Here is a 21,491-nt window from a genome sequence, read left to right as displayed (position 1 = left end):
TAATGGAAAGGTTCCACTTAAAATGTTCTCCCAGACGGGGCTGGAGGGAAGGCTGTGACTGACAGTGATTACTGCTCTTGGACTGGGAGTCCTCACTCACACCAGGAGGCTCACGACTGCTTAGAACTCCAGTTACAGGCAAATCCGATGCCCTCTGGCTTCCTTGGGCGCCTACATAAACATCATGCACATAAACTCATACTGACACACACATTTGCACATAAATTTAATAATTGTGAAGGGCGGCACATACGAAGACAATTATAAAACTAAATGAAAAAAACTTAAAATTATTTTTCCTTATAAGGAAATGTTAAATCAAAGAATATTGTCCAAGCATAGACATATATTAAAGCACTGAACTCATCTGTATCCCAGCACAGAGGAGGCTGAGGAACCAGCCTGGAACTACTCATGGTGAGACCTTGTTCAGGGAGAGAAAGAGAGAGAGAGAGAGAGAGAGAGAGAGAGAGAGAGAGAGATTGGTGGCACAGTTGCCTGGTATGCATAAAGTCCTGGGTTTGCATTCCCAGCACCAAATACAAACAAAACACAACCAAAATGCTAATCTCACTAAATTCTGGTTACTTCAAAAAGAAGACAAGATAAGATTATGTTTTATTCATGAGAAAAAGTATAAGTAAACACAGATATTAAAGAAGACCCTAAAGGGCTAAGGTGACTTGCATAAAAGTGTAGTGATTTTGCCCCAAATTAGCACACCGGGGCCATGACATCAAGGGGAGGGTCTTTACTGTGTACTTATTTATTGTATTCATACAGGTAAAGTTTCAAGGCAGGGTTTCTCTGTGTGCCCTTGGCTGTTCTAGAGCTCACTTTGTAGACCGGGCTGGCCTTGAACTCACAGAGATCTGCCTGCCTCTGCCTTCCGAGTGCTAGGATTAAAAGCGCACACTACCACTGCCCCGCAGAGCTTGTCTTTTCTAGGAGGCTGCGTTGGCAGATGAAGAGCCTATGTTATCAAGGATCCCAAGTGCTCAGGCACTAGAGACGTCAGGATGGATGTCTGAGGAAAGATCCCACAAAGAGGGAGCCTTGGAAACAGGCTGGACTTGAACTCATACAAATCCATCTGCCTCTGCCTCCTAAATGCTGTGGTTAGAGGTCACCATGGACAGTTAGGTTGAATTTTGATGAACATAGGTGGTGTCATGGCGAGGTGGAGGTCTCAGCTTGAGAAAGCTGAGCACAAGGAGAGGGCTGCTTCCTCATGGAACAGCTGCTGAGTGTGGGACAAAGCTCTGAGGAGTCACGAGCATCTTGTGCTCAGGATTAAGAGAAAGAAAGCTAGGGGCTGGGATTTAGCTCAGTGGTAGAGCGCTTACCTAGGAAGCGCAAGGCCCTGGGTTGGGTCCCCAGCTCCGAAAAAAAAAGAACCAAAAAAAAAAAAAAAAAAAAAAAAAAAGAGAAGAAAGCACCCAGAAACTCAGGACCAAGTATAGTTCACTCTGAATACAATGACCCAGACCACATTCTCCAGAGACAGGTGTACTGACTATAGTCAGGGAACACTGGATGAGGCCTCATTTCGGCTGCAACCCAGGGCAGTGCCTTTCCAGAACACCTTGCACCTTGCTTGCTAAACCACACAGAGACCCGTGAAGAGGACCAGTGCTTGCTCTCAGGAGGCCACATTCTGGAAACACTCAGGCCCAGCCCAAGTGTGCAGCCTTGGATATCGGGTGGTCAGAGTCCCAGCAGTGCCAGGCCAGGCTGGCCCACTACCTCTTCATGAGTAACGTGCCCAGGGGTGGGCCCAGCTTCTGAGTTCTGAGGGTAGAGGCCTGGCTGTCTGCCATGTGCTCAGGTAAAAGGTGTTGAAGTGAAGTGCTGGACATACCAGTGAAGCAGAGTAAGACTTGCAGCTCCTGACCCTAGGGCTCCCCTGGCCACACAGATCTGAGCAGTGCCCATTCCAGCAGGGGTTTGTGTGTCCAGCACTCAGTCCAGCTAGTCCTTAGGACCTTCAAATAATTGATAAGCATCAGTAAATGTTCATACTTGCTCAGCAGGAAGAAAGGGTAGACATACTCTTGATGTCTTTGTTCTTTGTTTTCTTTGCACAAACTTGTAACAGACATATATGCATATAACGACTATTAATATCTAACCTTTGGGGCTGGACAGACAGGTGGCTCAGTGGTTAAGAGAGTGTGTTGCTCTTGTGAGGACCAGTACCTATGTCAGGAAGCTCTCAACAGCCATCAACAAGCTCTCAACATCTGGCTAGGGGAGTCAGCCCCCCTCTTCTGGCCTCTTCAGGTTCCTGCACACATGCCCATGGCCCCCTAAACAAATAACTTTTTAATCTAGTCCTTATGTAAATCTTCGCACTGTTCGTCCTCTGAGTATCTCATGCGCCCTCATTCCCAGCCCTCCCAGCAGTCCAGCTCAGAATGAGGCAGGCGTGAGCCTGTGCTCCCAGAATCCAGAAGGTGGAGCAGAAGAGTTCAAGAGTTCAGGGCAAGCCTCAACTACATAGTAAACCTAAGGTTAGCCTCATCTACAAGACACCCTGTCCAAAAATCAAAATAAAACACCCCAAACCACTAATATATCAACCACATTTATCTGCTTTATAGATTAAGAAACTGAGGCAAGTAATTTGTCCCAGGAAGTGTGGAAACAGATTTTTTTCAAACTCACAGATCTGCCTGTTTCTACACACACAGTTCATACAGTTTTGGATGAAGCAGTCTATTTTCTTTTTTTTCAGCTTATGACTTCCTGAGGAAATTTATATCATCCTAATATGGATAATTGATTTTCTGAGGAAATTTATGATATCATACTAATTTGAATAATCATTCATACTCATTTTTTTCTTTGCGTGTGTGTGTGTGTGTGTGTGTGTGTGTGTGTGTAGTTTGGTTTTGGTTTTGGTTTTGAGTTAGGATCTTTTTATTTTTTAGCTCTGACTATCCTGAAACTTGATGGGCAGATCAGGCTGGATCTCATAAAGATCCTCTTGCCTCTGCCTCCCATGGGCCTTTTTTTTTTTTTTTTTTTTTTTTTTGAGGCAAGGTCTTACTATGTAGCCCAGGCTAGCCAGGAACTTGGGAGAGTTGCCTGCAACTGATTGAGTGCTGAGACTAAAGGTGTGTGGCACCAACCTGGCACTCTTCTATAATTTTATTCCTCCTCACTACACACACGAGACTTAACACTTCTAACTGCACATACATGTAAGCTACTGGCAGAGAGGAACCGATTATGTAGAGCAGGCTGGCCCCAAATATGTGTCTGCCTCCTGAGTGCTGGAATTAAAGGCATGTGGTACCATGCCTAGTCTTATTCATTTATTCGTGTGTGTGTGTGTGTGTGTGTGTGTGAGAGAGAGAGAGAGAGAGAGAGAGAGAGAGAGAGAGAGAGAGAGAGAGGGAGAGAGGCAGAGAGAAGAGAAGATAGAGAGCTTCCAGAGTGCCCAGAGTATACGCATGTGCATTACATACATGAGAAGCCCGTGGAGATCAAAAAAGGGCATCAGATTCCCTGGAACTTGAGATACAGATGGCTGTGAGTCATCTTTTGAGTGCAGAGAACTAAACTCACGTCCTCTGGAAGAGCAGCCGGTGCTTTTAGCTGCTGAGCCATCTCTTCCCCACAAGATCACCTTTTTAATGTCTGTTTCAAACAATGGGCCTTTTCGCCCTCCCGACTCTGCTCCTGTCTCTGTCCCCACTCCCACACCCTTGCTCCTTTAATTGGTTAGATTCTGTTGGTATTACTTCCAGGCCAGGAGGGAAGAAGGTATATAGTAACTAGTACTTGTAGCTGGGTCTTGCTAGTGTCCTGGCTGGCTAGGAGCCCTTTGACCTCTGTAGGCAGGAATGCTGACAGTTGTTATTGTGAAATCATTTGCATATTGTGAGGTACTTTGCATAAGATGACAGGGTTTGCATACAGGGAGGAAGATATCTTTAAAGTTCCAGTGTGGCATCCCTAAACACCTTCTCCCTGTGGCAAAGAATCTGACTAGGCATTCTGTCTCAGAGCTTCCAAAAGGCCCTAGAAGCACATCCTGGGAGACTTAACAGAGGCTGTCAATGAGAGCCAGAAAGGAGCATTTGGAAGGAGCTAGAAGTCTAGGAAGCACACATGTTGTATGTTAGCTGTGTGTGACGGTGCATACCTTTAAACACAGCACTCAGGAGGCAGAAGCAGGAGAATCTCTGTGAGTTCAAGGCCAGCCTGGTCTACAAATGGAGTTGCAGGATTGCACAGAGAAAATTCTGACTCAGGGTTGGAGGGGGTGGGGGGTAGAAAAGGCTGGGGGGATATAGTTGATAGAGTGCTTGCCTGGCATGCACAATGCCCAGGGTGTCAGCACTGCATAAACTGGATGTGGGAGTGCACGCCTAGAGTTAGGAGGTCCACAAGTTCTAGGTCATCTTTTGCTAGGTAACAAGTTCTGAGACAGTCTAACATGAGACCTCATATCAAAAATATATAAATAAATATACCAAGAGTGGTGGCACACATATTTAATCCCAGTACTAAGGAGGTACAAATAGGCAGATCTCTGTAAGTTCAAGGCCAGCACTATCTACAAAGCAAGTTCCAGAACAGTCAGAGCTACATAAAACCAATTTCAAAATAAATAAAACATACACACACAAGTGAGGTAAGTGAGGGAGGAAGCAACTGTGAAGTGGGAGTTCAGGCTGCTCTCAGAGCACCCAGAAGGAAAAAGGGACCATAGAGAGATTCAGTGGGAGGTGAGGACTAATGAGACACAGAATCTTTTACAGTCTGCCCAAGGGAGTACTCATTGGCCTCTGTTAAATGTCTTCCATGTCAGTTGCTAGCGGATTCCCAGAAAAGGATGCAAACCTCAAAAGGGGTATGTTAGGTCACATTCACACCTGTGTTCAGGCTTAGACCTGAAGTGGCTACCACATGACCTAGGTAGAGGTACATCCAAGTTGAATTCCGGCTCTGCCATTTGCGTGGCAGTCTGTCAGTCGGCCCTCACCTGAAGGATAAAATGATTTGGTGAGGTAACACTACTAAAGAGATGGTCAGTAAAAGGCTACACTACATCAGGGAACTGAATTATTATTGCCATTAATGGCTCCACTAGTCTAAGAGTTCAGGCCCAGCTTGTGTCAGGGCAAGAGAACACAAAGTCCTTTGTATCCTGGCTTGGAATTCCAGGGCACAGGGTCTAGAAACATGTATTGGGCCTCAAAGGGTTACTAAGGTCCTGGAGACAGTGGCCTGAGGTTCCAAGTAAAAAACCAAAGCATAAAAATAATTCGATGAGTAAGAATAAAATTCCCTCTTCTGAGGTACCCGGGGCCAGGCCCCTCCTTGCGGCAGGCAAGCACTTCCCCTTTCCCTAGCTCATGGAGGAGCCAGGCCCGCTGACTCAGAGGAGAACCACAGCCCTGCTCTTATCCCGAGACGGAGAGGTTTGGCAACCACGCACGCCCCCGTGTGGCCACTGCCGGCACTGCATCCTCAGAAGGAAGGCAGCAGCCATACTCAAGACCCGCCGCCCCGTTGATCCCGGTCCCCGCATGGGTGCCGCCCTCAACCTAGTTTAGCTTGGCTAAAAGCGATGCCCATGAGGGTACCCACTTCCGTCCTACCCTCCCCGCAGCCCCATAATCCGGCCCGAGCGGAAGTGCGCTGACCGCGCGGGTCCCCCACGGTAAGAGGCGGAAGCGCCCCCCCGCGTCGCTCCGTCTAGCCCCCCGGAGCCGGGCGCGTCAGGTTCCGGACTGTCCCTGTGACGTGGCTGCACGCCGGGGGTAGCTCCGGACTGGGGGCCTAGTGGCGGGGCCAGGCGAGGCAGAGCCGGGGCGGGGCGCAAGACTGCAGCTGGATGGCCCGGCCCGCCCGGAGTGCTGCATCTGCTGCCGCTGCCACCTCTGCCACCTCTGCCGCTGCACGGTGAGTGGTCGCTGGACCCTCAGGCCGGCGTCCGGGGAGGGATGGACCGTGTCAATTCCCAAACCTGTCGCCACTCGTCCAGAGTTTAGGAGTCGAACTTGCCTGCTTTTTGGTTCTTTACCTCTGTCGTCCAACACTCTGCCCCCTCAGCCCTCCCTGCTGCCCCGCTTCTTGCCTTCTCCTACCAGACATTCTAGCTCGCTTTATTAACTCTCCTTTCTCTTGCTTTCTCTTTTCTCTCCATACCCCATACCTCTCTGCTAAACCTGTGGTCCCCCTTGCCTCTGCATGACCTGCCAAGGACTTGGCCTGGCTAGGGCCTGCCTTGGTACCAATGAAACTTTGCTCTGTGTGTGTGTGTGTGTGTGTGTGTGTGTGTGTGTGTGATGGTGTTGTGTTGGCAGTGGCAGCCAGGGGTAGGGGTGGGAGTGGGGTCACTAATTATGGCCTGAAGGTCCTAGACATAGGCTTGTAGCCCACCAGCCAGAGGCAGATGAATTCTCTCTTCACATCCATTAGCAAATGAGGAAACTGAGGCAGGTTCAAGGTCACAGCCAGTGTAAGATGGGACAGACCACATTTTAAACTTTCCAGATTGAACTTCTTGCTTGGTTGACTCACATCCCCATCCGGAGATCCGTCTGTGGTGCACATTCCTTGTGGAGTGCTCCAGGCCTCCTCTGGCATTCAGAGGACTTGCATTAGCTCCTCCATGCCAGCACTGCCTGCACTGTGAAGCTCACCTCTGTTCGGGAGGCAGTACCTCAGCCGTTCCCTGACAGGATGCTGACGCTCAGGCTCAGAAGGGACTACAGGAATTACCCACAGTCAAACAGTAAGCAAGCTAGAGTATCAAATTAGTTAGCCATAAGTCACCATAGCCTCTGGCTCTGGCATCTGTGAGGCATCCCTTCCCTTTAGCACCACCTCTCGTCTCTTGGTGCCCAAGAACAAGAAGATCATTTAGGAGGAAGAGATTTGGACCATGACTCAGTTTCCCCACCTGTGTTTCTTAGTACCACCCATCACGCTAGACAGTGCTGGCCTTAGCCCCTGGGGTGTCTTCCCAGGCACAATCTGGCACACAAGCCTCTCCTGGCAGCTAGAGGCACCCAGCAGGGATGGTCCCTCCTCCTCCGGTGGCTGAAGGAGACCTGCCAGTGCCTCACCCAGTCATTAAGGAAAGTTTGGCCTCAGGCGGACACATTGACACATAGGCTGGAGCCAGCTCAGAAGGAAAAAATGTGTGGTTCTTGGGAGAAGTATGAAGGGGCAGAGGGTGCTCTGTGCACCCACCCTTGGGATTGTTTCCTCTGCAGAGCGAGCAGGAGTGTGATGCCATGGCCAGTTGAGAGCTGGAAGAGTGGGGTGTGTGGTCCAGGGAGGCAGCTCACATGAGCAATCTTTGTGTTTTCTAGCGCCCGGCATGCCTGGATGTCCCTGCCCTGGCTGTGGTATGGCAGGCCAGAGGCTCCTCTTCCTCACTGTCCTTGCCCTGGAGCTCCTGGAAAGGGCTGGAGGTTCCCAGCCAGCCCTCCGGAGCCTGGGGGCTGCAGCTGCCTGTCGCCTGGATAGTAAAGAAAGCGAGTCCTGGGGGGCTCTGCTGAGTGGGGAGCGACTGGACACCTGGATCTGCTCCCTTTTGGGTTCTCTCATGGTTGGGCTCAGTGGGGTTTTCCCCTTGCTGGTCATTCCCCTGGAGATGGGGACCATGTTACAATCAGAAGGTGAGTAACCCTTCAGTAGCCCTGACGATCAGTCTGAAGGGTAGGAAACATGCCGCTTGCTCTTAGAAAATGCCATCTCATATACCAAGCATACTAGACATAGTATGCCTAGCATTGAGTCCAGCGTCACCTTGATCCTGTGAGCATAGGGTATACTATTCATTTGTTCACTCATGCACACATCTGTTTATTATTTCAATCAACAAACATTCCCCAGACTCAGTATGAACAATGGCTGGCAATATGGCTGCCATACTACCTGGGCTCAAATCCTGACTTTGCCACCCACCAACTATGTTAGCACATGGCAAGTTAGTTAACTTTACTCTGCCTCAGTCTGTCAGACTTTAAAATAGGGATAATATTCTAAAGCATGTCGTTTAGTAGTAGAATGCTTACCTAACATGTTCAAGGCCTGGGTTCAATTCTCAACACCCCCCAGTGAAAATACCAACTCATGAGTTTTAGATGAAGCACTTGGAGGATTGCCTGGCACAAGGAAGGGGCAGGTGTTTAAAGGCTCATGTTGAACCCTGGGTGCAGCAAGTGCTGCATACCCCCCACCCCCAGTTTTGGTTAGTGGGGTAAAGGCTAGGGACGTAGTGTAGTTGGTATCGCACTTGCCTGGTGCACAGCAGCTCGGTCCCCAGCACTGCATAAGACTGGATATGGTAGCATACACTTGACTGAGTATAGCACACACGGAAGACGGAAGAACCAGCTCAAGGTCATCTTTACTACTTAGGCAGAGGCCAGCCTGTGCTATATGAAACCCTTTTTCAAATTAAAAAGGTTAGGGCTGGAGAGACGGCTCAGCTATTAAGAGCACATCCTGCTCTTCCAGAAGATCCAGGTTTGGTTGTCAGCACTCATGTGAGGCAGCTCACAAGTGTCCGTAACTACAGCACCAGCAGGATGCTCTGGTCTTAGCAGGCACCTGCACTTATGTACTACGTATAACTAAAACAAAGAATAAATCTTAGAAAGGGAAGGGCTGGTAAAATGGCTCAGTGGGTAAAAGTGCTTGCCCTGCAAGGCTGGAGAACAGAGTTAATTTCTGAAAGCCATGTAAAGGTGGAGAGAGCAAACCTTCCATAAAGTTGTCCTCTGACCTCCATATGAACACGCATGCACCCATACTCACACATTACAAGTCATAATAAAACAAATGAATAGACAGTGAGAAATACTCTTGGCCTTTTACCAGTTGCCGGCTCAGGATCATTCAGTAATGCAGATGGCTCCTGGTTGATGGTGCCTGTCTGATGGTTGCTACCAGTTGTGACCAGAACCCCACTGGAGCCTGTCATGTCCTTGCAGCAGGTGTCCCAGGGTGTGGGGCAGCTCTGTGGTGGAATGATTACTTGGTGTGTGGAGGCCTGAGCGGGGTCTGTACAGGATGATGCATTTGGAGCCTTGTATTCCCACTTTATAAGTGCTCTCTGGCCAGCCTGGAGACATCAGGGTCCCCGCAGGAGGGTGGAGGGTGGGAGGGTGTCACATCTGTCCTGAAGAGCTGAAGAGCTGAATATGGCTTCCATATATTCCATAATGCATTTCCAAATCTGGATGTGCAATCCAGTAAAAGTCCCAAGATCTGTCAGTTTTCTAAAGGTGGAATTAGCTGAAGAAATTCCCATTTAATCAACATTTGCTCTATGCATTGTGGTTTAATTCTGCCAAGATCCAAATTTATACATGGGTAAACTAAGTCTCAGAAGTTTTTATCTTGTGGTTGCCATTAGATGGATTAAAGATCTGGAACTTGCCAGGATATAAGCCCATCTCTTAACCAATAGTAGTCAGTAAATCCACAATGATTCCACAGCACAGTAGATCCTTCTGAGAACCCTTGCTGGGCCTGTGGGATGTGGAGACCCAGAAAAGCAGTGGCCCAAATCGAGCCTTTGGAAGCTTGCAGTCTAGAAAGCCAGTAAGGTGGGTGGGTTAGTAGCAGAGGCTCAGCGCCAGACCTCACGTCTCTCTTTGCAGCTGGAGCCTGGCGACTGAAGCAGCTGCTCAGCTTTGCCTTAGGTGGACTCCTGGGCAATGTGTTTCTGCACTTGCTGCCAGAGGCGTGGGCCTACACCTGTAACACCAGCCCCGGTGAGTGACATTACAGAGCTGGTGTCCATCCCCGGGTTAACCTAGGCCCTGCTGGCTCTACAGCGTCTGGGAGAGGGTATGGGAAGAGATAGCCAAAAAAGCTTGCTTGAGAGGGAAGGTCTAATCCTGATGCTCTGGCCTCATTGGGAGTTCTAGGGCCCAGTTGCTTGTTCAGTAGGTAGTCCCTAACACACGCCTGGCAGCCCCACGATGCCCTGGACTAGCTCTGATCTAGGCCTCATTCTAAATGGCTCCCTTCTAGCCACTGGCTTGGCATGGCCTGTTAGTGCTTCCCCTGCAGGTGGTGAAGGGCAGAGTCTGCAGCGACAGCAACAACTGGGGCTGTGGGTCATCGCTGGCTTCCTGACCTTCCTGGCATTGGAGAAGATGTTCCTCAACTGCAAGGAGGAGGACCCTAGCCAGGTGAGCCCCAAGTCCCAGAGCCTGGGTATACCAGTTTTGTTTTGTTTTTTCCTAAAGTGGAACCCAGGGCCTGGAGAAGCCCAGGGTCTAAGCTAAGTCTAAGGTATCTCCCAGCTCTCATTTCTTACTCTTGGGAGCAACAGTATTAGCCTCTGAAGTAGTTTAATTGTTTAGGTCAGTGGTTCTCAACCTGGGGGTCAAACCACCCTTCATAGGGGTTGCCTAAGATCATCTGCATATAGGATATTTGCATTACAATTCGTAACAGTAGAAAAAAATTACAGCCATGAAGTAGCAACAAAATGTATGATTGGGGGTCAGCACAACATGAGAAACTGTATTAAGGGGTTGCAGCATTAGAAAGGTTAAGAAGCACTGTCCTAGATGGATAGAAACAGCAGTGTGGGGTTGAGATCTGATGACTCTGAGGAACGCAGCCGATGGATCAGCAAAGTCTAGCCAAATCAAAGAGGTATTCATCATCTCTTGTCCTCACTCTCTCTTTCTGCCTGTCTGTCTGAGTGGGGGCATCTAATGTCTCCTCTTTCTCCTTCTTCTGGCTGTAGGCCCCCAGCAAAGACCCCACTGCTGCCGCGCTCAATGGAGGCCACTGTCTGGCCCAGCCGGCTGCAGAGCCCGGCCTGAGAGCCGTGGTCCGGAACCTCAAAGTGAGTGGCCCATGCGGGCCCCCCTCCTGCAGCTGCAGAGCTGAATGGCTGACTCAGCTCTGCCTCCCTGGCTCAGCCTGGCTCTCTCCCCTCATACAGGTCAGTGGCTATCTCAACCTGCTGGCCAATACCATTGACAACTTCACCCATGGGCTGGCTGTGGCTGCCAGCTTCCTTGTGAGCAAAAAGGTAAGGGGTGGGACAAGTAGAGCTCTGGCAGTGTCTACCGTAAGATCAATCTCCCAAACAGCCTCTGCTTCTTGCTTTTATTAACAGTACCTTTGTGAAACCCGGTCCCTAGTCCTCTCCTGGATGCTGCCTTCTTCACTTTCTCCCTTCACCTTGATTGTCCTCAAAGATTTATTTTTGTTTGCATGTTTGTGCTGGTGCCACATGTGTGCACTTTTGGAGGCCAAACGATCAAGCTGGATTTGGATTCCCTGGAGCTGCAGTTACAGGCAGTTGTGAGCCACCTAATGCGGGTGCTGGGAACTGAACTAGGAAAAGCAGTAAATGTCCAACCTGCAGCCTGGGGTTGCACATATCCCAGTGTGCTGTGAATGCAGCCCAACACACCTGTAGATGACATCATACTACCTTAAGTCTCCTTTAGTCACCACTGTCTTTCCCGGCACATCTGTAGATGATGTCATTACCTTGTTAAGTCTGAGAGGCAAGCTTTGTCTCCTTTAGTCACTACTGTCTTTCCTATAGCAGACTCAAAGCAGAATACATGTTTATGAGGGACTGGGTGTTGGGGAAGCCTAGTAACCCCATAAAGGCATCATAGACTCAGGCTCGAATCTCTGCAGATTGGGCTTCTAACCACCATGGCCATCCTCCTGCATGAGATCCCCCATGAGGTAAGTACCCAGATCGTGGTCCTAGGGTCGGGGATTCCAAGGTTCCCATGCTCAACATGGGTGTGCAACTTGTTTAAGGATTTGGTGTGGGCCTTGCCCACAGAAGTGGGGGAGAGGGGGGTGGGGAGCAGGCACGGCTTCATCAGATACTGGCCCAGGGGTAGGGTAGACAGGAGGCTGGGTGTTCCTATGATCTGGTTCTTGGTTGAACATCTGAGCCTTTCCTCAGGTGGGTGACTTTGCTATCCTGCTCCGGGCTGGCTTTGACCGACGGACCGCAGCCAAGCTACAGTTTTCTACAGCCCTGGGAGGCCTTCTGGGGGCCTGCTTTGCCATCTGTACGCAATCCCCCAAAGGAGTAGGTAAGAGAGTGGTGGACAGTGTGTTCATGAGGCACCTCTGCCCCGCTGCTATTGGGTAGTATTTGCCTGGTGTCCTGTGTAGGAGGGCGGGGTACATGTGCCCTGAGCTCACTACCAGTCGGCCCTCCCTCCCCACAGAGGAGACGGTGGTCTGGACCCTGCCCTTTACCTCAGGAGGCTTTCTCTATGTTGCCCTGGTGAATGTGCTACCTGACCTCTTGGAGGAAGATGACCTATGGTGAGCAACCTGTGGGATGGCTATTGGGGCCAAGGAGGAACCGCTGCATCTGTCCAGCCTGTCCAGGCACCTAAATCCCCCTCTCCCAACAGGCACTCCCTGCAGCAGGTGCTGCTGCTCTGCTCCGGTATCGTGGTGATGGTGCTGCTCTCGTTGTTCGTTGAATAACCACTGCTGACAGCCCACTCTGCATAGCAAGCAATAAGAGACTCCAATTTGTTCTGTGACTATGTGTGTGAGAGGCAGAGGGTGAATGGTAGAGCCAGCCTCTCACTGGACAGGGGTGTGTGGTGTGCACGTGCAGCCAGAGTGTGTGAGAGAGACCGACACTGTGATCCCTGGGTGCAGAACCCAGAGCCCAACGTAGCACCTGCCCGGCCACCCCACTGTCATCTAGCAGCAAGGAATGGCAGCACCGGTGCCAGCACAAGACTCACTTCTCACTTGACAAAGAAACCAGCCCCATGAGCCCAGGGCTACAGCTTGAAGAGGGCTATAGCCCAAAGTTGTTCCTCCTGGGCTCTAGCCAAGAGAGAAGAGAAGGAAAAAGAAAATATCCAAACAAAAGCTTTCTGCTCACATATCTAAGTTGCCCAAAGCACCTTAGAAGCAGAGGCTACACAGCTTTTCTCTGCTGTCCATTTTCCTTACCCTTCCTACACCACCTCTACAGCCAAAGAAGGGGGAGGTGGGTGCTTGTAGCCCCAGCCCCACTCAGCACTGATGTCCTACCCCTCCCCAGCACTGAGCAGGCAAGTGCTCCAAGACCTCTTCCTAGGGACAGCCAGCCTGGCTGGCACATTTCCCCAACAAATGCTCCCTGGCCACACGGGCAGCTCTCACCACCTCCGGCTGCCAAACAGCAGTCTGCGAGTCAGTAAGTAGTCCGAGGCTAGCAGTCTCCCAGCCAGCTCTCCCGGATGCTCCTGCCAGCACAGGGTTCAGCAGGCATGCATGCCCCAGGCAGAGAGAATGAGCCATGCTGCCCTTTCCTGCTCAGGGCCCCTGGTCCTTTGGGTTAAGAGTAAGACGGGGGTGGTGAGGGCTCCACATTGTCAGTGCTCAGGAATGTGAACTGGGAGAACGCTGAAGCCATAATCCTCAACCATTTCCCTTGGCTGATGCCCAGGTACTCAGCTGGCCCAATCTACAGCCAGACTCCAGCCCCGCTGCTCAACTGTGGACGTTAGAGGCCACTGAAGAATCTGAATGACTGCACAGTTACTCTGTGGCTCATCTTATCTGTAAATACTTGTTCTGTAGATATAAATAAATATTACCTAGATTGGCTGCCTCGTCCACACACTAGGGCTGTCACGCAGCTCTTCCTAAGTCTCTCTGCAGGTCTGTGTGTCACACTTGCTGTGCATCTCGAAAGGGCTCTATTTTCCTGCCATGCTTCACTGTTAGCTTCTTATCCCAGTAATGCTTGAGCACCCATTTGAGCCTTCATTACCATTAGTGATCTTATGGATGTAAAAAGCCACGGTATTTACTTCCCTGTTCTTTCTAACAATTCTCATCTGGGGACTTGGAGCCACAAAGTCCCTGCTTTGACTTCAATGAGATTAGAGTTCATTTAAGAAGCTAGGTGTGCTGTTGTACTATAACTTCAGCAACCAGAAATGAAGGCAGCACAAGAATCTGGAGTTAAAAGGCCAGCCTAGGCTACAGGAAACCCAAATCATGAAAAACAAGGGGGTAAAAAAGGAGGGCATGTGGGAAGGAGCATTGGATATAGTAATATATCAGGCAGAACAGTGAACTCGAGGTCCTGTCTCACTCGAGCCTTCCCACGCCATCCACTTCCCTAATCCTGGCTGGAGAAGAGGGTCTTTACCAAGCTCCCTTCCTCAGACTGCACCATTATCCTCACACAGCAGGGGGCACTGCATCTCCATCAGCCTCTGCAGGAGAATCCTTTGTCCAGCTAATAAACAGCCTTCAGCAGCCCACAGGTTGGGACAACCATCTGTGTGGCCAGGAGTCCAGAGCGAGTGGATGGGGAAACAGAATCAGCCACGCCCTTAGCTGGAAATGCTCAGCTGCCAGTGTCTCATCAGCACAGCAGCCAAGAGGGAGATCGGTTCCACCTAGCTGACATGGACCCGAAAGGTCCAAGCCCAGCTGTCTCTGATGACATCGGGTGTTCAGTGAGGGCTGCCGCTGTGGCATGAGGCCCTGCAGGGTGGCTGAGATGCACATGCCAAGGATTACTGTCCACCACTGTATACAGCCCCAGGGGATGTAGAAGGGGATCCTGTAGTACTGTGAGAGAAAAGGTGGTACCTGCATTCACTTGTTTTGTGGCCAGGAGCAAATCCCATGTGGTTGGGAAGACAGGACACCTAAGTCTAGGCCAGAGGACAATCCACACTTTAGCTGGTGAGCACCTGGAGCAAGATGTAGCCACACCATGACCAGCAGGCTGCAGTGAGCCACAACGTGGGGAGGGCAAAACTAGAGAGCCAGCACGGTGGCCTGCAGAGGTATGACTGTAGCTTGCTGCAGCCGTGTCCACTTGAGATGAGGAAAGAACAAAGGGAAGTAGCAAGGGCTTTTTTTTTTGTGCCCCCTTTTTGGCAAATTTGGAAATTTTTGAGGTAAATACAAATTCTCCAGCAACTATCCTGATAAAATTAATGCATTAAGACTTTTATAGGGGGCTGGAAAATGCATCTTATAGTTAGTGGAGTCCTTGCCTAACAAATACTAAATCCTTAATTCCATTCCAGTGCCATGTAAAACTGGGACTGGTGGGACACGCCTGTCACCTCAGCACTTGGGGCAGCGAGAATAGGTCTAGCAAGATCCCAGCAAACTGAAGGCCATGGGGCCCACAGAGCAGGGCAGATGGCAAAAATTAGAATGGGGGCTGGGGATTTAGCTCAGTGGTAGAGCGCTTTACCTAGGAAGCATAAGGCCCTGGGTTCAGTCCCCAGCTCCAAAAAAAACAAAAAAAAAAAAAAAAAAAAAAAAAAAATTAGAATGGATCTTACTAAAGGTTATTTTGTGAGCCAGAAAAAATGAGAAGGATGAATAAAGTCATGGAAAAACATGTGGTCCAAAAGCCAGGACACTGGGGCATTAGTCAAGAACTAAAACCCTAGGGCTGGAGAGAAGGCTCAGTGGTTAAGAGCACTGACTGCTCTTCCACAGGTCCTGAGTTCAAATCCTAGCAACCACATGATGGCTCACAACCATCTGTAATGAGATCTGATGCCCTCTTCTGGTGTCTGAAGACAGCTACAGTGTACTTACATATAATAAATCTTAAAAAAAAACCCCTAAAACCCTAAATGTTGGTTTCAGAAGGCAGTAAGAACTGGAGTACCAATGCGAAATGGGCCCTTCCTTCTTGACTCAAAGTAGGTCAGAGCTATAGCAATGAACAGTGGAGAGAGACGTAAGGAGACTGTGGGAGGAGGGACTGGGGAGGACTCAAGGCAACAGCTGTGCCCTGCACCTCCCTGCCATAGGGACTTATCCAGACAGCTGTCTTGGGGCCCATGGCCACCTACAGGATTTTTGAGGCTGTAGCTCCCGAGGAAAAGGCCTTCTCATATATTCTGCCCCCACCCAGAGTCCACGGAGGCTGAGAGAGACTGGTGGCAAAGAACAAAAACCCCCTTTATTATCAACCGTAGCCCACAGACCAGCAGACAGACTAGAGGTGTCCCTAGGCATAGTACTGCAGGTTGGCTTTCTTCTTGGCCTGAACCTCCAGGATGCCCTCCATGTAGTCCTCGTGAGTGAGCTCCGTGGCACCCCTGCGCAGTGCGATCATACCCTGCAGCCAGGACAGATATGATCCAGAGTGCCTCCTGCACCTCAAGCCCAACTTGGTCCCTGACCTGCCCAGGGAAAGGGCAAGGCTTCAATCAGCCACCCACCCACCCTGAGCACTCACCGCCTCCACACACACGGCCTTGCACTGGGCCCCATTGAAGTCATCAGTGCAGCGAGCCAGCTCTTCATAGTTCACATCAGGACTGGAGAGAGGACAAGACACCAGAGCTTGATTAGTCATGGAGAGCGAACAGCAAAGGGAAGGAGTCCCATGAAACAATAAAATCAACTTGCTTCTGCTGGCAGGCAAGTCTTTATCCACCCTGACTTTTCTTCTAGTATAAAGAGAAGAAAGGAGCCAAAGGTAAATGAGATCCTATGTATAGGATCTATACATACACCAGCCTTCTAGAACCCTGCATCTGAGATCCCAGGAAGCAGGTTTGCCTGAGGCTGGGAACATGGGGTTATATAGACAAAAGACAGTATGATTCCTGATGAAGCCACGCATCAGCCAGCACAATGCAGCTGCCCATCATCTGCCCTCATGTGCCAAGCACTGTGCCTAAGACATCACCATGGCTAAATGTCAAACTGGAATGATCTATCCTCAACTTTCAGAAACAGAACACAGGTCACGTGCTGAAAGTTGTATAGATCTGAGTTCAGATCATCTATCTGGTCCTGGTTACATGCTCCTAAGCCGTGCTTGGGCTGTGTCCATCTACTGGGCTGTGAAGGCCTATGTGTCTTCAATGGGAGGATGGTGCACAGGTGACTTTGAGTACCACAGCACCCAGGAGGGTCTGAGCCCCAGCAAAACTCTGCCTTAGGCAATGGGCAGAAATGGAGGCTGTGTGCATGCATGGGGGTGGGGTGGATCAGAGGCCGGGAACAACAGCACAGAGTCATGAAAATTGAAGGCTGAAAAAGCTGTTGCAGCTGACCTGACGTTCATCTTCCGTGAGTGGATCTGCATAATTCTGGCTCGGGCCTCCTCATTGGGCATTGGAAACTCAATCTTGCGGTCTAGGCGTCCTGAGCGGAGCAGGGCAGGGTCCAGGATGTCCACCCTGTTAGTGGCTGCAATTACCTAAGGAAGAGGGGAAGCAGCAACCTGAACTGAGGAGCAGGACATCCAACACAAGCACACATCACAGCAGTAACAGGAGGCAGCCCGGGGGGAAGGAGAGCCCGAGCTGTCAGTACCTGAGCCGATGGAGTTAGCCCTGCACTCACCTTCACTTGGGTGTTGGGCTGGAAGCCATCCAGCTGGTTCAGGAGCTCCAGCATGGTCCTCTGCACCTCTCGGTCCCCTGCCTTTTCACTGTCGAAGCTGCGGTGCACAGGAGCCCGAGATGCCAGTGACACCACGGCATAAGCACAGGCTATTCCAACTTGTCCAGGGAAATGGTTGCCTCAACTTGAGGCTCCCAGCCCAGGGACTGGTACAGAGAAAGGGTCACCAATAATTAACTGCAGCCTTCAAAGCTTGCAGAGGCTTCTGGGATCAGTGCTGGGCTAGTGACAAACAGTGAGCACAAACAGCCAGGCTAGGGCTGTGGCTCTGAGCAATACATGATCCCACAGAACTTACTCAGAAATATCTACAACCAGGAACCCAGACAGCCAACCCCAAGGAGGGGTTCTTGAGTCTATAAACAAGGGTCAGGCAACCACTCAGTGACTAGAAAGAGCTGAAAACCAATCGGGTACTGGGAGGCGGCCTGGGTTGGGGGTGGGGAGAGTGAGACTGAAAGAACAGGCTATATAAATCTAGCATTTGTGCTAAGGAGCAACAGGGTGGCCTAGAGGTGCTTTTTAGTAGTGTGTGATGACAGACTTTGAAACGAGAGGTGCCAGATTTCTCTCTTGAGAGCAAGCTGTCAGCTATGAGGAATTTAGGAGGCAGAAAAATAGAAGTGTTACTAACCAGGGGAGGGACCGAATGGGAGAGAACTGGGATGTACCATGGCTGGGAGGTGAGCTCCTAGCTCACACCTCACCCCAACAACCCTTGCAAGTCCCCAGAACTCCCTTACCGCTTGGTGCCAATGGCATCCAACTCATCTATAAAGATAATAGATGGTGCCTTCTCCTTGGCCAGGGCAAAAGCATCACGGACCAGCTTGGCGCCATCTCCAATAAACATCTGTACCAGTTGAGGGCCTGCCAGCTTCAAGAAGGTGGCCTGAGAGAAGGGACAGATCAGATCAAAGGCACACGAGGCTCAAAAAATCTTCAAGCCTGTTTCATACAGCTTCAAGTACCATCCCCGTCCCCCATTCCTCACACACCTTGGTCTGAGCAGCGCAGGCTCGGGCGAGGAGAGTCTTCCCTGTACCAGGCGGCCCATACATCAGCACTCCTTTTGGGGGCTGGATACCCAAGTTCTCAAACTTCTCTTTGTGGTTCATAGGCAGGACAATGGCTTCCACCAGCTGCCAGGAAGAAGTCCTAGGTGAGGAAAGTGATGCCCTGAGGGATCCTACAGCCCAAATCTCGTCTGCATCTTTCCTCTCTATCTCACGACAAAAAGGCACCAACGTCCCCATTCCCCACCCTAAAGGCAGTCAGGACAGAACAGAAAGATAAGGACACTGGTCTGCACTGGGAACAAGGCTCAGAGAGTTAGAGTGCTTGCTGCATAAGCATGAGGACCTAAGTTTAAATCTCTAGGACCCATGTAAAAGTCCAGGCCTATAAAACACAAGCCTAAGGCCCAAGCCGGTGCTGTGGGTCAGAGTCAGGAGGTTCCGTGAGGGAGCACGTCTCACAGGGGAAGGGTGGAGGAAAGATCAGGATACTTGACATTTTCTGTCTTGTATGCACTTATACAAACACACCACACACACGGAAGGAGGGAGGGGAGGAAGGAAGACATTGGGGCAAAAACTGGGAACCTCAGTGGAGTTTGGGCTCTGGCCCTTTATATGGCCTTGCAATCGCCAACGTCTCTGGAATCTAGGCTATGAGCATTTGACAGTGTCTTTGGTTTGGTTTGTTTTTCTTTCCCACAGTAAGGGAATATACTCTGGTCAAGTAGATGAAAAGTAAAAAAACCGGCATGGCTGCGGACAGCGGCCTCGCCTCCCTCACCTCCTGGATCTGCTTGTCCAGGCCGCCAATGTCACTGTATTGCTCTGTGGGCCGCTCGTCCACCTCCATGGCCTTCACCCGAGAGTCATATTCGGTGGGCAGGGTCTCCAGGATCAGATAGGAGTCTTTGTTCACACCCTGAGAACAGAGCATGGAGCCTTTGTATTTGTCCCAGCTCTGCCTAATGCTCTGGGGGACAGTTATTTGTAGTGTAAACAGAAAGCTACAGGACTGGCAAATTGCAGGAATCAAAGAGGCTGCAGACAGAACGCCTGCAGCAGTGGCAGGTTCAGAGGCAACAGTGACCTGTGCAGGAAGCTCACTGGAGAATCCCTGCCTGGGCGCAGGCATCACTCACCACCAGGTCTCCCGGCTTCAGCTTTTCGGCATCTACCAACCCAATCACTGGCAGGAAGTACGTCTGTAGGAACAGTTACAGGCAGGCTTAGCTACTTTGAAACTCCCCAATGCTGACCCTGCCCGGCTGTTACTGAGTCAGCCTTACTTGTCGGGTAGAAGTTTTGATCACTGCACACTTGCCCTTCCTCTGTGAGTCCAGGTCAATATTGGCACCATCCTCCTCCTGGTCATTGGGGTCAACATCCAGCAACTAAGAAGGAAAATAAGCTCAGGCCCTTGAACTTCCCAGAGTCGACTGCTGCGTGTGCTTACACAGTTCCCTATACCCACAAGGCCACAGACCCTACATCGCTCCTCAAACTAGCCTTAAGGTTAATAAATGCACAGTTGATGTACTAGGGAGCTGATAACATTAGGTGCTGCTTCTGTTTGTAAAGTCCATCTGCCTCAGAAAAGAAAAAACAAAAACAAGAAAAAAGGCGAAACCTGTGACACTTCTAAGGACTTTGCAGGCTTATGTCTAGGATGTGGGTCTCAGGAAGTGTAAGGTTAAAGCTTTTTACACACTCTACCCTATGGGTCCCATCCCAAGATGTCTCCAAGCCCTACTGCCTCCTCCTCTTCCCCTACACATACCCACACTCATACACACACCTCAATAACGTTGGAGACTAGGTATGGGAGGGTTTTGTTCACTTTGATTTTCTCACTGTTCTCTTTGATTTTGTCTTTCATGGCTTGGAGTTCGTGGGTGACTCGCAGCACTTCACTCTTCATGATCTGGGATAAGAGAAAACAAATGTTTACCTCTGATTCAGCTTGCATTAATTAGGGCCCTATAATGGGTGAGGTCCAGGCAGCCCGTGAGACCCCATCCAAACAGATCCAACGCTTTCTGAAGGTCCGGCCTGTATATGTCCAAACTGCAGAGGTCAAGACAAAAGGCCAGTGTGATGAAGTGGCTGTGTATAGGGCTAGATATTTTCCGCAGGTTTGTGTGTGAATGACTCCCTCTCTGAGCCTCAGTTTCCTCGTTTGTAAAATGGAACTCTGCTGCCTGCCCCGAAGCCAGGAGCCCACCTTGATCTCGCTGTCTAGCAGCCGTGTGCGCTGGATGATCTCTTCTGTGGACATCTTGAGCACCTCCTCCCCAATGCCATCTTGCTGTTTAAAGAAGGGAAGAAGTACTTATTTACTGTAACTAAGAGCTGCCATCCCACGTTCCCAAAGCCTCCTCACTGCCTACTTCCTTAACCCAACAGCAGGATGAAGTCGGGACAGAATTCTGCCCACAGCACAAGAAGCTCTGTGCCCAGTCCAGACCGGACCTGGACTTCCAGCTATCACCTTCCCCGCCCTCCAAGAACGTCTAACCCTATAGCCCAAACTTTGGGATGCTCCTCAGGTCTCCCAGCACTCACCTCAGCTTCATCCCACACGGTCGCCATCTTCTCCTGCCGAGTCACTGGACTCTCGGGCGTCGGCAGCAGATTCATTTCCTGCATGAAAAGGCCGAAACTGGGAGTGCGCACGAGCCCCTGAGGGAGCCCAGCGCGGCTTTTCTCAACGTCTTCTCTCCACCCGTGGCTAACTTCACCCGCGATTCCTGACGCGACAGACTTGGCCCTGTCCGCGTTGCCGAGCGAATCTGCCGCTGGGACTCCACGAACCAAACCGAGGCCACAGGGCCCGCCCCGCGGCTCGCCGGTTGCTCCAGTTTGTGAGGGAGAAATGGGTGGGCTGCTATTGGCCCGTGCGCGGGTGGGGCGGGACCCGCTGCACGACCGGAAAAGGCGGAAGAAAGGAGGAAGCCGCGGTGTCTTTCGGGAAATGCAGTTTTTAGCCTGGCGGATAACCGAAAAGGAGTTTGCACAGGTGCAGGTTCAAAAAGGACTCGGGTAAACTTGGAATTGAAAGATTTGCAGGGTTGGGGATTT

The 21,491-nt window shown here is 50.6% G+C and overlaps 2 protein-coding genes across 3 annotated transcripts; one reads left to right on the top strand and one right to left on the bottom strand.

Annotated features, from left to right (window-relative positions):
- The first annotated feature begins 5,562 nt into the window (after nt 1-5,562).
- On the top strand, nt 5,563-13,596 carry Slc39a13 (solute carrier family 39 member 13). 2 transcript variants are annotated; one of them, XM_032903646.1, is made up of 10 exons: nt 5,627-5,919; nt 7,338-7,646; nt 9,639-9,752; nt 10,054-10,175; nt 10,742-10,843; nt 10,943-11,032; nt 11,656-11,706; nt 11,936-12,068; nt 12,207-12,306; nt 12,399-13,596. In XM_032903646.1, exons 2-10 carry the CDS (start codon nt 7,346-7,348, stop codon nt 12,472-12,474), a joined length of 1,089 nt encoding a protein of 362 aa, XP_032759537.1. In that variant the 5' UTR covers nt 5,627-5,919; nt 7,338-7,345; the 3' UTR covers nt 12,475-13,596. The 2 variants fall into 2 exon arrangements, 1 of the variants encoding a protein (XP_032759537.1); XR_004388007.1 differs by lacking the exons at nt 12,207-12,306; nt 12,399-13,596 and having other exon boundaries at nt 5,563-5,919; nt 11,120-11,706; nt 11,936-12,007.
- A 2,316-nt stretch (nt 13,597-15,912) lies between these two features.
- On the bottom strand, nt 15,913-21,283 carry Psmc3 (proteasome 26S subunit, ATPase 3). The gene is made up of 12 exons (XM_032903645.1): nt 20,976-21,283; nt 20,635-20,718; nt 20,209-20,334; nt 19,700-19,804; nt 19,553-19,615; nt 19,195-19,332; nt 18,393-18,536; nt 18,138-18,286; nt 17,335-17,431; nt 17,043-17,188; nt 16,217-16,298; nt 15,913-16,096 (listed from the first exon to the last, which is right to left on the bottom strand). Exons 1-12 carry the CDS (start codon nt 21,057-21,059, stop codon nt 15,986-15,988), a joined length of 1,329 nt encoding a protein of 442 aa, XP_032759536.1. The 5' UTR covers nt 21,060-21,283; the 3' UTR covers nt 15,913-15,985.
- Between the last annotated feature and the right edge of the window lie 208 nt (nt 21,284-21,491).

Source organism: Rattus rattus, chromosome 5, assembly GCF_011064425.1.
Source record: "Rattus rattus isolate New Zealand chromosome 5, Rrattus_CSIRO_v1, whole genome shotgun sequence".
In the NCBI taxonomy this organism is placed as follows: Eukaryota; Metazoa; Chordata; class Mammalia; order Rodentia; family Muridae; genus Rattus; species Rattus rattus.
This window is presented reverse-complemented; position numbering and strand designations above follow the sequence as displayed.

What these genes read in the sequence shown, in the direction of transcription:
- Slc39a13 (XM_032903646.1), top strand. Translation starts at nt 7,346, where the DNA reads ATGCCTGGATGTCCCTGCCCTGGCTGTGGTATGGCAGGCCAGAGGCTC. An exon ending in GACCATGTTACAATCAGAAG is followed by an intron (nt 7,647 to 9,638) that starts GTGAGTAACCCT and finishes CTCTCTTTGCAG; the next exon opens with CTGGAGCCTGGCGACTGAAG. An exon ending in AGGAGGAGGACCCTAGCCAG is followed by an intron (nt 10,176 to 10,741) that starts GTGAGCCCCAAG and finishes TTCTGGCTGTAG; the next exon opens with GCCCCCAGCAAAGACCCCAC.
- Psmc3 (XM_032903645.1), bottom strand. Translation starts at nt 21,059, where the DNA reads ATGCAGGAAATGAATCTGCTGCCGACGCCCGAGAGTCCAGTGACTCGG. An exon ending in TCAAAACTTCTACCCGACAA is followed by an intron (nt 19,616 to 19,699) that starts GTAAGGCTGACT and finishes CTGTTCCTACAG; the next exon opens with ACGTACTTCCTGCCAGTGAT. An exon ending in AGCCCAACACCCAAGTGAAG is followed by an intron (nt 17,189 to 17,334) that starts GTGAGTGCAGGG and finishes CCTCTTCCTTAG; the next exon opens with GTAATTGCAGCCACTAACAG.